This window comes from Xiphophorus couchianus, chromosome 8 (assembly GCF_001444195.1).
Source record: "Xiphophorus couchianus chromosome 8, X_couchianus-1.0, whole genome shotgun sequence".
NCBI classification, from domain to species: Eukaryota; Metazoa; Chordata; class Actinopteri; order Cyprinodontiformes; family Poeciliidae; genus Xiphophorus; species Xiphophorus couchianus.
Window position 1 is genome coordinate 21,887,117 of NC_040235.1, and position 15,256 is coordinate 21,902,372.

The 15,256-nt window shown below is 40.3% G+C and overlaps 1 protein-coding gene across 3 annotated transcripts in view; it reads right to left on the reverse strand.

Annotated features, from left to right (window-relative positions):
* Positions 1-4,385: 4,385 nt before the first annotated feature.
* Positions 4,386-15,256, reverse strand: part of col5a1 (procollagen, type V, alpha 1) — a 97,199-nt gene continuing 86,328 nt past the window's right edge. For 2 of the 3 annotated variants that reach the window (XM_028026209.1, XM_028026207.1), the window contains 4 exons: positions 14,510-14,622; positions 11,768-11,836; positions 6,980-7,213; positions 4,386-6,871 (listed from right to left, as the gene is read on the reverse strand). In XM_028026209.1, the coding sequence (XP_027882010.1) occupies positions 6,725-6,871; positions 6,980-7,213; positions 11,768-11,836; positions 14,510-14,622 (563 nt within the window). In that variant the 3' untranslated portion in view covers positions 4,386-6,724. Of the gene's footprint in view, positions 6,872-6,979; positions 7,214-11,642; positions 11,712-11,767; positions 11,837-14,509; positions 14,623-15,256 lie in introns of all 3 variants that reach the window. The other variant, XM_028026208.1, reaches the window with a different exon arrangement.

Here is a 15,256-nt window from a genome sequence, read left to right on the forward strand (position 1 = left end):
GTGTGTGTGTGTGTGTGTGTGTGTGTGTGTGTGTGTGACCCAACTGTTTCAATCTTACTTTTTTGTTTTTAGGTGAACCTCTAGTTCATGCCAAGTGAGGTATCTTTAATTATATTTTTTAAAAAAAGACAAAAAGAAAAGAAAAGTTTGCAGTAGAATATCTTATCTCAAAAATACAGGGGAATAAAAAGTTTCCAAGATTCTTTGTGATAACTTTGCTTTGCAATATTTACAGTAAGTCTGCGTTTCGGGGTGGGAGATTGCTGTAAAGCTTTTTTTTTTTTTTACCATTTGCAGCCTGGTGAATGTATATTTGAATTATTCTGAAAGACTTTATAGATGGAGAGTAAAAGTATAGTCACAGACTCTGTGACTACAGTCGGTAGACAGGCTTCACAGGAAACGGTGATGGAGTAGACGGCGCCCAGCAGCGCCATCGTTACCTGCTTTTTTCTGCCAAAAGGTAAAAAAAAAACAGTCAAAAGCTAGAGAGAGAACAAAAAAGATAACCCCCGGCTGGCTGGTTATTTTTGTATCTCTGAATCAACACTGCGAGCCCTGAGGTCGTCGTCCTCGTAGGACCAGCAGTGTTCCTCTGACCAGTGCGGTGTGACCACTGAGTGGAACTCCTGTTCGGAGACTTGAGCGTCTCAGATGTTGTGTCGGGTCGTTCTGCCAGGAGGATCCAGAGACTCACTGCTGGGGACCAGCCGCTGTTGCTGCAGGGGGTCACATGGGTCGACTCAGGACTGTTTGCAGCTACTACTGACCCACATGTTGGGTCATTCTGCGACTCTAGCTCTTTTCGTTTTGCTGTCACTTGGAAGCCAGTACTTAGTGGGTTCATAATCTTTGAACTAATCATTTATGTCCATTTTTAGTCAAACTTTTTCAACATGACTTGCCATGTGTTTAAGCCTGCCACCATAAGCAATAAATCAATTAAAAGTATGATGAATTAAAGTGAGCTCGGTCATTTCTATATGCATGATCCTTTGTTCTTATGTCTCTCTCTCTCTCTTTTTGTACCAAAATCTGGATGACAAAACCTTCAGTCTGGTGCATTAGTCTCAAGACTACAATATCCATTTTATTTGTTGTTCATTCATTTTGCATATTTAAAATGTCTTCCAGTTCCAGTGTTAAATGTTCAAATAGAAATGAAAGTTTATTGATCTTTGGAAGGGCGGGCTTGCATTGTTATGCCATTAGCATCGTATTACCTGAAAATGCTTTGAGAACAACAATATAACCGTTTATCGCAATATCATCTGGGACGATTTATCGGCCAGAAAAATTTGTTATAGTGATCCATCACTAAAACCAGTACGATGTGGCTGGTTGATTATTGTTCCCACTGGTGATTTCTTGTTGGCGCCACTGTTGGTGACTGAGTAACTCAAAAATACGAATGTAAACTTAGGACTAATAGCAAGGAAGTTTGTGCTTGATTGTGATACATGAATCCTTTTTGTGATAATGCGTCTTGGTGATAAATCAAAGGCTGCTCTCTTGAAATGGTTTCATGTTTGTAAAGATTATGCGTTTCGGGTTGAGCAGCAGAGTGCAGGTTGGTTGGAAACCTGGAAAATTCTCAGATGTCGAACACGCTTCGGTGCTGGCAGTGTGACGGTGTGGAGAAACAAAGAGGTTTCCATCATGACAGATGTCAAGATGACATTATACAGCCGGTGGCATTGCTGTGTCTCCACAGTCTGGATAAAAATAAATACTTCATCAAACCACAGGACTCAAAAATTAAAGTCTTTTGTTTTTTGTGGAGGAATGGCTTCCTCCTCGCTCAGTGGCCTTTCAGGACATATCATTACAGGACACATTTCACTGTGGATAATATCACTCTCTTATCAGGACTTGGAAACTGTTCCCCAGGATAAACCAGACTGGTGCATCTGCAGAATCCTCTTCCTGATATCTTGTCTGCTTTCTTTTGACTTTCCTGTCACATCAACCAGAAAGTACCTTCTTCCAGGCGTGGTGTTAAAGGGGCAGTGTTGTGTATTTTTCCAGACATGTAGTGCCATTTTAAATCTCTGACCTATTCCTCCTCTTGTTATTGTTGCATTTTTAGCAAATAGGAATCATTTTTGGCGATTCCAAACTGACCTAAAACAAGAGAGGTTTGGTCTGACTTAATTTCAGACACTATTCCGTTAATGTAATCTTACTGTTTCAACCATAAGTTGCCAAATTACACACTAGTTTTTTCTAGTTGGTCTTTTTTTAACATAACATCTTTATGTTCTAAATTGTTATCATCATACTCTGTGTCTACTGTCCTCTCTCCGGCTCACACACCCCACCGTTCTACTTTCCGTGTGATTTACCATGTGACTGTGAAACTAAAGAGACCAGTTCTTCCTATTTTATCCCCATTTCCCAACCTATTTACTGTACATGTCCCACTTATCATAACGGCCTTTTCGATGTCGCCGTGTGCTTACTTTGGTTTCACTCACTCAGGATGCTACCTCCGGCACTTTGATCATTGTAAATTCATCCTGTAAACACCGCATTAAATATTGATGACGGTACCAACCTTTTATATATAGAACTATATATTTATATCAGGTTTGCTGCGCTGGGCTTTATGCTCTCTGTGCGAGGTTTTCTCTTAATGAGATGCTTGAAGTGCTGCACACAGCTGATCAAAGCAGATTATTGAAATTAGAGGCGCACGACAAGGTTAACATAACTTATATTAGCAAGTTCACTGGGAGGAAAAAAAGAAGAAAAAGAAAAAAAAAAAAAAAAACCTGCGGCAAATGCCCACATCCAATCGCTCCGTAAATAATTTACGACTCAAGATGGCAAAATGCGTGCACTTGGACGGGATGGAAGGGCGTTAATTGTGCATTAACTGTGCATCAGTCGCTGCTGCAGTTGTTTTCATATGGATATGGTTCACTGCCCAGGGCAGCAAAAACATGGGGGTAGCATGTACTTTTGACTAAATGAAATTTATAAATATCCCCCTTAGGTACATGTGGCTTATTAATTTGAATCCATTTAATTTGCAACTTCATATTCACACACGATTAAAGCAGTGCTTAAGTGTTTTTTTTTTTGTTTTTTTGAAGACTCTGGTACGTCGCTACTTTAAAATCGAATGCATTTATACTCATCACCTCTGAACCAAATATTTTTACACCCAGTCAAGATTCTGTTTAAAAGACAGTTTGGGGGTTTTCCAGTATGTTATTGGAAACATACTGGAAAACATGTAAACATGAAACATCTTTATGTTTCTTCATGAAAACATAAAGAAACATTCTTTTAGTTTTGGTAGTAAGACCACCTTGGATTAAAACAAGCCCACAAAGCAGGACGCTTAAGCTAAATTATTCTTTTACTGATGCCGTTTGAGATGTGTGAAACATTTATTTATTATTTTTTTAGCTTCATAAAACCGACAGATTGGAATTATTTACAAAATCCTGCAGCAATCTCTATTTAGTACTTCATGTAGTCTGTGTTTGCGCCTGGCTGTTTCAGTCTCTCGAGTTCATCTCTATGAAAGAATATTTTTAAAAAGCACAATGCGTTAAACCAAACCAATTTTGTGTGTGTGTGTGTGTGTGTGTTTCCTTTTCTATGGTTCTTATAATGTAAATAATTAAAACACAGTTTGCAAAATAGGCCTTGTTGAGATAGTGAGTGTGGGGTTGAGGGGCCTCGGAGGAAGAGGCTTGCCCAGCACTATAATAAAGTGAGGACCGCCACTGATGGTTTCAATACATAGAAAAAGAAGGAATCTGATGACGACGTGGCCAGAGTTCTTCCTTCTTGTGATATATCTGTGGAGCTAGAACTGCGTTATAACACATCAAGACACATGTGATAAACTTTAAAAACGACAAAAGGCGCCCAGTTGTTCATTTTTGCAATCCCACCTAAAAAGTTACACACACAACCATCAGATTAAAGCAAAGCAAAAAAAAAAGGTTTTGGCCGACTACATGTGTGACTTATCGTGAAAATCGCCGCTAAAGAGGTTTGTTGCGTCAGATAAGCGTCTACACAATTTAATTTGTGCTTTCCAGTGTGCATGTAAAGAGCGGGAGTTTTACACTTTCACTATTGGTATCATTTATCATTTATTTTTTATTTTTAAATATCACAATAAATATACTACATATGGACATTGGCTTTGGTAAGAGTTACAAGTTCATCACTGTTTGTTTCTCCACTTCACACACTCGGACGTGACCTTTGTCGCTCGTCCCGTCGGTGGCACCGGCAAAACGGATGTATCCTGACGACACAGGGGTGAGGGGTCATTGGGGGTCAGGAGGAGGGGGACGCTGTGTGGAGATCATGTGGCTCAAACAAACTTATAACACGAGGAAAAAAACTTTACTGTTTCATGCATGCAGATAGGTTTTAATGCTTCAAAAGAGATACAGGAGTGGGATGGCCACAGTAAACTTGAATTTATTGACACAAAAAAAACCAATATGATCCTCTATTCTCTTCACCCTTAAAAACACAGGTTTTTTTTTTAATATCTTTTCTTTTTTGACAAGACTGTGAAAACAACAACCAAAAAAAAAAAGAAAAAAAAAAAAAAAAAAGACCATAAAAGACATTACAAATGGAAATCTACAAAATAAAACATAGCAACCACAGCATCGATGCTGGTTCTGGAAATTTACAAAATAAAATGTGTATTATTGTTTATTTATTTTCCCCCCCTATCTTTTCGTCCGGTTCTTTTGAGAGCAAAAGTCATAAATGTCGGATGTGCTGCAACACCGTGAAGAATAGAGCCGAAGATCTACAAGCGTATGGAGTTATATCCTAAACAGCAAGGATTCAAGTCACGTAAAGATTTTTTTTCTTTTTTTTTTTTTTGGAAAAAAAAAAAAGGAAACAAAACAAACCTATGTATAAAGAGCTGTAAAGATTCTGTGGTAGATACTAGTGGTCATAAGCATAAAGAGTGCATAGTTTGAACAAAAAAAAAAGCATTGAGACATGAAGAAAACCAACAATGCATGAGCAATATTTTCTAAAAAAAACAAAACAAAAACAAACTAAAAAGGCTGATTTGGTGACTTTTCAAGTTGTTTCTCGTTCGACCATGACTCCGAGTCACGTAAAGCTAAATATTTAAGTGAAAATCCTTTGGATAGGATGCAATAAATCCCTTTTGACCCGTTACAACATATCCATTTTGCCAACTCTACCTGCCCGATTCGGAGCAGGTGATCCGTACGTAAAACCAAAATGAGAAGGGGTGTGTGTGTGTGTGTGTTTCGGAAGCGAGGGGGAGAGTTCTTTTCCTCTCGTCTTTCCAAACATTTGGCACAGGCCATTTCTGATCTGTGCGGTCCATTGAGGAGGCGGCGGAGAGAAATGACACGCGGGAACCTTAAGAGATGAGATTAAGAGAGGGAAGCGGCTGCAGCAGAGATCCGTGTCGTGAATTGATTCAGAGAACAGGGAGGGGGCGCTGTCGAGCAATGTGGGCTGTTAACGCCACAAGTTTTTTTCTCTTAAGATATATTTTTTTTCAAAACAAAAACTTGAAAAACATACATAGCACCACAGAGGAGAGAAATAGCACCTATGTTTTGATTTCTTTTTTTTTTTTTTTTCCATTCGTTACCTTCCACTGCACAGTAAGATGAATATTTCAGCAAAAAAGTACAGAAGCAGTTTATTAACTTAATTACATTTCCACCAGAGTGGGGCTTTTGTTCAGAGGGTACAAAATGAGGGAATGTATTGTACTTTATATAACAGAGAATATTTTTTTAGTCTTTTATTTCCAATCTGTTCTTAAATTAAAAAAACAAAACAAAAATAAAATAAAATAAAAGTGTGCTCTACAAAGACAGAACTTCCAATTGCGTTTTTTTTCCCTCTTTTTTCTCTTCTATCCTCGTTTTGGATGCGTGTGTACGATTTTAGATGTTTTCTCGTTCGTCTACCTCACAATTAGTACGGTCACATGCATGTTTTGAAGCCAGATGCAATAAACATTACCAGGAGAGAAAAAAATATACAGAATGTACTTACAAACATAAAAAAAAAAGAGAAAAAAAATCACTTACATATATTTATAAGTATATAAATATATAAGGTCCATTCCATAGAGAATGGGGAGACACTTATGCACAAACAAGAAAACAAAATCAAGAACAGAGAAGGTGGCAAAAGGCAGGGAGGAAAACGGGAGGAGGAGGGTGGAGGGGTGGAGGGGTGGAGGGGCGGGTAGTTTGGGGCATGAGATCAAAACAGAGCCAAATGGGACGGTGTCCGTGGGCAACGCTGCGACCGTCTGGAACGGCAGCAGCTCTCAGGGTCGCCTTCGTTGTTTCAGACCAAAAGAATTGAAATCAAATGCGATGACATGGGGCGGGGGACTAAGGCAGGGGAGGCTGTGTGTGTGTGTGTGTGTGTGTGTGTGTGTGTGGGAGGGAGGACGCAAACTCCAGTTTCAAAACTTGCATGTGATAAAAGAAGGCACACTGAGGTTTCAAGGTTATTTTTCTCTATTCCTTTAGATTTTCACTGTATTCCTGACGTAATTATGTTTGACTCGTGTCGCTTTGTGGAAACAGTTTTTCTTTTTATTATACAAATAGCATCGTCCTATTATTTTTCAACTGTTTGTCTTTCTTTTTTTCTTTCTGAGAAAACAAAAGTAGGATTTTCTTTTTTTTTTTTTCTTCTTCCTCCATTTGCTCGGTAAAAGGTCTCAGCCGATGAAGCAGACGGGCCCCACTTCGAATCCGAACTTCTGCGTGGAGCCGCCAAAATCGTTGAACATGATGTCCACAACAGGCACCTGCTCCACCTTTGGAGTGTTGATCTCGAGTACTGTCTTTTCGTAGTTCTTTTTCAGCTGTCGAGAGAGAGAGCGACACAGCGGGAGACGGAATTAATTTCAGAAATCCAACAGACCGAGCCGCTTCAACAGACGACAAGGACCGGGTGGTTTTCGTCAACCTACCGCGCAGCCATCGACCACGGCGCGGATGTAGGGGTTGTTGTCGTACGACATCTCCTCATCGTTGGATCCCAGGAAGCGGATGGCCTTGTCGTAGTTGTCCTGCTCCTGGTCGTGCCACGCCACCGAGTGGTAGCAGTTGTACGTCATGTTCTGCCGGGCCGCCGCGCTCAGGAGCCGCAGGAAGGTCATCTGGACGACGCCGATGGGGTTGCCCTCGGCGTCCACGTAGGAAAGCTACGGAGAGAAAAACGCCTTTTAAAAATGGAGTCTGGCCTTCCAGCTCTTACACCGGGATAGGAACAGAAGAAGGATTAGAAGGGAAATGAGGGATGCGGGAACTGATTTCCAGCAGACATCTACGAATGCTCTCGCACCCTGCAACGCCGTGATAAGTAATAATGTGCTGAAATCGGGCTTCAAAATGTCATAAAGTCACTACGACCGCATTACGTAATAAAATCCTACAACGCATTTTGCAATACTTTTTCTCGCATTAAGCAACAACGTTGCATATCGTGCCCATTATTACGTAATGCGGAGGTAGCTCTTCTTTTTAGAAATAATCTAATAATGTGGCACATAATGTAAAACGATCACAAACTGTTCATTATGTGGACGCTTAAATTGACGCTTTGGATAACAAATAATTAATTTTTGGTCGTTTAGTCGCCTTTCCGGACTCATGCCCTCGATATTAACCTACATGTTGTTCATTCAGAATGAGTTCAAGGATTTTACTCAACTATTACATAATGCTGTTTTAATAATGGTTTATTACATCTTAAAGCCTGATTTTACTACATTATTTTGAATTGCAGTGTGATTACATAACGTGGTGTTACAAACAAACCCAAGCTACATTTAATTTTGTGCACAAATTTCAGTGAAATTATCTCAAGATTTAAGTTGTTTTTTTGTTTTTTTTTAGGTGTGTGGGAGGATTTCTGGGAAATGGCCAATTTATAGACCCGGATTTAAGATGCAGTACTACCACCATGCTGTACAGCTCCTCTGAATTACCAGAATATACAGGATTCTGTAAATAATCTAAAGTAGGTATATATAAATTACATAAATCTGTATAACACATCAAACCCAGACCAACGTGAGCGTATTTATTTCTTTTACTGTCAATATTCAAAGGAGTTACTATTATTACCAGCATAACATTATTGTCAGTAGATGAATTGTGAATTGATGTCATTACGTAACCAAATGAAGTGCTAGAAATATAACATTTATGTCATCTATCTTTAGTGTCAGTTTGGATCTTTGGAAATGGGCTTCTGTGGCGTCTCTTTCAGTAGTTACTATCTTACCTGTATGACCTCAATTTGGAGAAACAGAAATTTTAGCTCCGGCTGCCTTCAGCGGGAATTTTGGTATCATTTGTCCACAGGGTAAGATCAAATAAACTGCTATATTGAGCTAATGAGCAGCGACGACAAATAATTGGGCTTTTCAATCACTTTGGTTTTTGCTTCCAATAGAATCATCTCCAAATTAAAGTGTAACTGACAAAAATGGAGATTTTGAGACTTTTAACCAGAGGCGCTAGTTTCAGCTCTACCTCTGAAGTTTAGAGTGTGACTCTGGGAATGGCTTCACAAAGGGCTTGCCTGACACAGAAAGATGAAGAACAAATTAGATTTATCACTAAGCTTCTCCTGACATAGCTGCACACTGTAAATCTGACACACCCTTCATCCTAACATTAATGCTCTATGCATGAACACTGTAAGAGACACAATCTTCTGAGATTTCTAAAACTAGTGTGTAAATTCAAAGCCAGTTTTTTTTTATGTTTATGAATCATTTATGAAAGTGGGGAATATTGTAAAATAACTGCCTGATTCCTTAATGGCATAAATGTATTTTATGTATGTTATGTAATAAATGTGTTTACAAGGGGATGACTGATGCCTCCAGGCTACAAAAAAGATAAAAAATGAACATGGAAAATCCTTTGAATGAAAGGCAGACCCCCCAAATAGCTTATTTAGATGCTAGATGCATGTATGTGAAGAATCTCAAACCCACACAAGTGTAATTCTCAAAATAGGAAATATAAGGTAGTAATGACATGCTAATTGCCTCATAATTACACCAGAATCCCCCCCACCCCCTCCGATTCTCTCACTTTCATGCTCACATTGCACAAAACTGAGCTACATCCCATTAAGATGATTACAGGGCTTCATAATCCAAACTGATTAGATACATCTGGAACCAATCCTGGTTGATCCAGTTTATTTTAATGCTCTTAAACGACAATCTGCATACCAACCATCAGGAATCCATTAGATCCACTTCGCCTTGCAGACAAACAGGACTTACTGAGCGTAGAGCGCATGCTGAACATGTGCCATGCAGCCGGAGCAGCAAACCATCTGGTGCCTCGGTGTTTTCCCTCCTTGACTGGCTTTGGCACCTGGTGAGCCGATGCTTGCATGCGCATGCACACGAGATACCCCACAGGGCTGACATTCAAAATGAACGGTGGCAAAGAGTGAGGGGCGCCTGATCCCTTTCCTGTACTTTTCCAGACTTATGTCAAAAGTTTGCAGTGTTTTTTTTTTTTTAGGGTTTTTCTTAAAGGGGCAGTATTATACGTAAAATCGACTTTATTGAGCCTTACACCACGCTATGATATTATTCCATACTTCAAAAACATAGCTGGAGTGTTGCCTTGCTTCCTTCATTCATGTTTGAGAAATCTTTTAATCTCTCATGGCAACTGTTCAGCTGTGCAAAACGCCTGGCTGGGGCTAGCGCCACCTTCGAGGACAAAGCTCCTCCTTGGATTTTCCAAGCTTCCCAGATTCTGAGCTTCCATGTCACAGAGCACCCACTCTCCCCTGTTCCCCCACTCAGCTCCTTCAGACTAGCCAGCAGCAATTGGCAAACACCAGGTGGAACTGCACATCCTCTGAGCTCGTCATACGAGCTGCGTCTCATAGCAACGCTGGTAAAAACGTTGTTAAAGGGTTAATAGAGGAGCCATATTGTGATGACTTCCTGACTTTCTCAGAGAAATGGGCCAAATTTCAAATTGTTAAATTACAATGTCAAATTTCTTTCAGGTCATCTATGATATATGCAACAACTAAAAGCAACATAGTTACTTGAGTGAGCTATAAAATGATAATATGAGGCTGAAAAATGCATAATACTGTTCCATTAAGTATAAATGAATTAGCTCACGTTGTGTTTACTGCAGATTATAAAAAAAGAAGAAGCTATCTGGGTTATTAAAGATTACGTTCAAGGAAAAGGGTCTGGACATCCATATTTTCCATATCTTTTTCAGAGTAGGAACCAGGGGAAGATGTTTGTCGTTTTGATGTATTTCTGCTGCGACTCGGCGCAGAGTCATAGATAAACGAGTCTAATCATTCAGGAGACGACGTTCCATAACAACACAGGCGCTGTGGCTCACGTTCAGGAGTGGCTTACCAGTTAGCTCTTCTTTTTGTTTTGTTTTTTTTCCATTCACATCCCTCCTCACTCTCTGCCCCGAACACTGTGAATGCAGTCACACATCTCAGGAGAAACGTTACCTCTCGATCATCACAAGTCAACAGACTGAGGAGCCAGAAGCTCCTGAGTGGTGACTGAGTGCCCTGACCGCATTGACCTGGATCCACGCTGACACACTGGGAGTGTGTGATCAGCTGCACAGCAGCAGCAGCACAAACGCAATTGCAGGATTGGACTATTTATGCTCTGCTTTTTTTTTTCTTTTAAGAAAGAAGCATAAAGTGATGAACTTGCGTTTCATGGTCATAGCGTCAAGGTACTGAGTCACTTAAGAGATGCTACTTATATGGAGTAGAGATATCATGGACTGGATAGAGCAGGAAGTTTTTTTTTTTTTAATAAAATCCAATTTTGCATCTAAAGCAGAGGTGTCCAAAGTGTGGTCCAAGGGTGATTTGTGGAACTTGGAATGATTTGGTTCGGCCCCTGACCACAAGTGAAAAATGGTGAAAAATCTGGCCAACAGAACAGAAAACAACTGATGACTCCGTCTGTTTCTTTCTTTTAATAAGTTAACAGTCTGAAGCCCTGTTTATGTCTTTGATCTGTAAAGATTTTCTAAAAAAAATATTTTTTGTTGTGCAGGTAAATCCAAAAAAAAGAAAGAAAGAAAGAAAATCACAGTAATCTAATTTTTGCATTTTTAACTTAATGGAAACTGTGGTCCAGTAGTTTTAACACTGCAAAAACGCAGTCTTAAGTCTTGTTGCTTACTTTCTAGTGCAAATACCTTAGCATACTTGAAATAAGAAAAAATAAATTACAAGTTACTTTTCAGCAAGATATAGGACCTTGTTTAAGTCAATAATTAATTAATATTGATGAAAAAGTGGAATAATACTTCGTCATCGGTCGTTTTGGACCCCACAGCACCACTGAGCTAAAGTAATCCTCAACATCCTTCCACAAACCTCTCCTCCATTTCTTTCTGACAGCATCTTTTCTACATTGTTGCTGGACTGAAGAAAAATGCAGCTCATGCTGTGTCATGCATCATAAATTAACAACCTACAAGCATAGTGCCAGGCTTAATACATACTTCATAGTGCAGAACCAGAACCAGAACCATGCAAAGCCCGGGCCTCGGCCGGGGACTCTGGGAACCGCAGGCCGAGCCACTTACCAGCGAACCTCTCTTGTAGTGACTATACCAAGTGCCTGGCGAGTCTTTGGGCCATTTTGCCATTTTGCTCTGTAAAATATAAGAAGTGTTCAGGGGAGGGAAAGGGACTTAAGAGTCAGGCTTACCAGTTTACCACGTTTGAATTCACTGAACCAGGAACCGGCAGTCTCCTTTACCCAGGATGTGAGCCTAGCCTGGGGGCACGGATCAACAAAAGAAGGCAGAGGAAGGGTGGGGAAGAAAGGTGTTAAAGAGAGGAAACAGAATTTGACAGCAATCTCAGCCCCTCCCCTTTTCAGCTTTTCTTCTTTCTCCTTTTGCTCTCCGGAGATGGATCCTACAGATCAGAAACGCGGCTCAGTGAGATCAAGTAGCCTTGCCGGACTACGGCATGAGAGTTTCCACCCACCGCTACAGTACAAACTGCAGCTGGTGGCTAATTGCTGCTGAAATATTCATAAGTACACAGTTATATTAAATGATTGCCTGCCTGCATGGAGATTTTCTTTTTCTTTTTACATTGATGTTTATGTTTCTGCTAGGCAGTCTGTGCGGTTCTCTGATACTATTGCAGTGATTTGTTAAAGTGTTCAAACCACTTGAATGTTTTCTAAAAAGATCAAGTAATTTGAGTCCGCTGCTGCTTTCACAAGAGCTGTGGATTACAGCCTTACAGCAAACTATTCCTTTTTTGGAAAAAGCTCAAGCTCAAATACAAAATGAACAGGAAGCCACAGGTTTTCTACTGATTTAGGTCAGGACTTTGACTGGGCCATTCTAACACAAGAATATATTTTGGTCTAAACCATTCTATTGTTACTCTGGCTGTAATTTTAGGGCCCCCTCTGGAAGGCAAACCTCCTAGCTGGTCCACAGACTTCCTCTCAGTATTGCGTTTTCTTTAGCTTCATTCATTTTCTCATCATCTCTGACCAGTTTTCTCTATCCCTGCTGAAAAGAAAATCCCCACAGCATGTGCTGCCACTACCATGTTTCACTGTGCATGTATTCAGTGTGCTAATTTAGTTTTTTTTTGCCACTTGTCCATAAATTGTAGTTTCAGGATTGTCCTTCTTAGCAACAGTGAACTCCAGCAAAAAAAAATGTACCGTTTCCTTTTCCATTTCAACTTTACCATGAGTTTTGGAATTTATCAGGTCGTTTATCGTTTATCACTTATCGCGATACGCCTCTTATTCTGATAATAATTTTCATTTATCAATGCCACGATAAATTTCAATTAACGCTGTTTAAAACTCTCCAACATTGTCAGTGTGGTTAGTTGCAATGGTTTCTCCACTGTTTGTTCAATGAGTGTCAATAAATTTGAAAACATAATTATGCAGTTGCTGCGTGCATTTTAGTGACACAAATCACACGCCGTCATGTGACTGGTGTACTAAAGAAGTGTATTACAAATGGTGTGTTGTTCCAGAGCAATATTTGCGGTCACAGCCATACACTTGCCTAAAAAAATTTATTAAGTAGTTCTTATTGACACTTAGTTATCACCATAATACAACAAAATAGCGTGATAAAGCTTAACGTCCATATTGCCCACCTTTACTTTACAGGTAAGGGTGATCTCCTTTAGCAACCACAACTTTGTGCTCCTTGGTTTATCCACTAATATTCTCAAACAAACCTTGGCAGAACAGCTGGATTCATTCTGAGAGAGGAAACACTTAGACTTTTCAGGTCAAAATTTCTCAACTATGTGCAACTTGGTTGTTCTGTCACACAAAATCCCGATGAAATACGCTTGTGGTCGTAAAAAACAAAACGAACAAAACGTGGAAAAGTTTGACGGATGCATGAATACTTTTAGCCAGACGCTGATCTCTCCAGCTCAGGTTTACAGATGGGCACTAACATCGTTCTGCCATCAAAATCCACGCCGAGACTCGTAACGGCCTCAGCCGTGACATTGATGAATTCCTCAATAATTAGCGAGCAAGGTCTGATATGAAACTGTCAGCGGTCGCCTAACGCGTCGATGAAGAATCACCTGTCGACGTGCATCAAAACCCCCCACTGCCTTGAAGGGCAACCTTCGCTCGTTTTCAGAGCGAAGTTCCAACTTCCTCCCTCTCAGCATCTCTAGTGTTGTGATTTTTCTTGTGCTCCATCTGGACGGTGTGGGTTAGCGCTCTGATGATAATATGTGGGAGAGTTTTTTTGGCATCAATGCCAAGACTGACAGCGGGGGCTATTCTCTCTTCCTCAGACACAAACGAGGCTATAAAAAGTCCACTTCATTATTCCGGGTTTAAGCAAACCCTCTTACCTCTCCCACCGCCCCTCTGAGGCTTGATGAGTGGGATCATTAAAATGGCTGTAGCACTTGTGCTATTACACAACCCCCGAGTTGTCAGAGACAGTGTTCCTCCACTCCGCCACACTCCTCTATCGCTCATGCATAATGAACCAGAAAGTGTTCTCGCTGTGTTTGTCACCTGCCAGTGCTTTCATATGCCACTGAGTTCTCTCTACTCCCTGAGAAAGCAGCACTAGGATAGATAAAAAAGAATTTAAAAAAAAAGCTTTTGGGTGAGTTGGAGAGAATGTTGTCTGCTGTTTGTAAAATATAACTGATGAGTCATCTCCCACATCTCCTTGTCCCGCCGCAGCAGGGGATCCAACGAAGGCTAATTACGTGACTACGCGAGTCGCAATTCTCGAGGTGTTCACGTTATGAATACAGCAGTTGGTCCCACGTGTGAGAGAGGAGGGAATAAAAAATACACAATATTTTCCTTATCTGCTGAGTTCTGCAAATATTTCCTCCTCTGTTGATTCTAACGTGGAAGTTTTCTTCCCAACCTCTGCGCATGTTTTCTTTTGTGGAGATGTATGGCCAGACGTACCCCTTCAGACTTCTTATCCGGGTAGATACAACTCTCTCCACCTGCTGTGAAGTTGCAGTGGACCTTGAAGGAGTCCCGCGAGCAGCCCTGGTTTGGATCAATCCAGTATTCACCTGCAGACAGGAGGCAAAGCGGAAGACGTTTAGAGGAGAAAATAGGACGTTTGGTGAATGGTGTAAAGCAGTCGATGCCTGTCCTTTTCTCATTCAGAGTAACCTGACATCTTAGAATTACATATACAGCTCTGGAAAAAATTAAGAGACCACTTTAAATGATCAATTTTGACTTTTTATAGGTATATGACTGAGTAAAACAATACTAATGTTTTAACTGAGGAAGAGTTCAGAAATCAATATTTGGTGGAATAACCAGGAGGTTTTCAATGGGGTTCAGTGCAGTGGGCTCTTCATTTTTTCCAGAGCTGTAAATGTCAAATGCGACACAATTAATCCTTACTTAGAGGGGAAAGTGTAAAAACTGCAATGGGAGAGCTTTGTGTGTATAATCTGTTTGGAACAAAAGGGTAAAGAAACAGTATTTTTGTATTCTTGTAATAAAGTCAGTGTTTAAATCAGATCCAGACTGAAAGGTCTTCCAGAGAACCTCCTTTGTTGTTGACATTCATGGTAAAGATCTGTACATAAGGCCTTAATAAATGTCAGGAATTTAGCAGAATTATTAATGTTCACCGTCATGAGCAAAATTAGGCGATATTTTGAAGAGTGAAAAACTAGTCTCTGTAATATG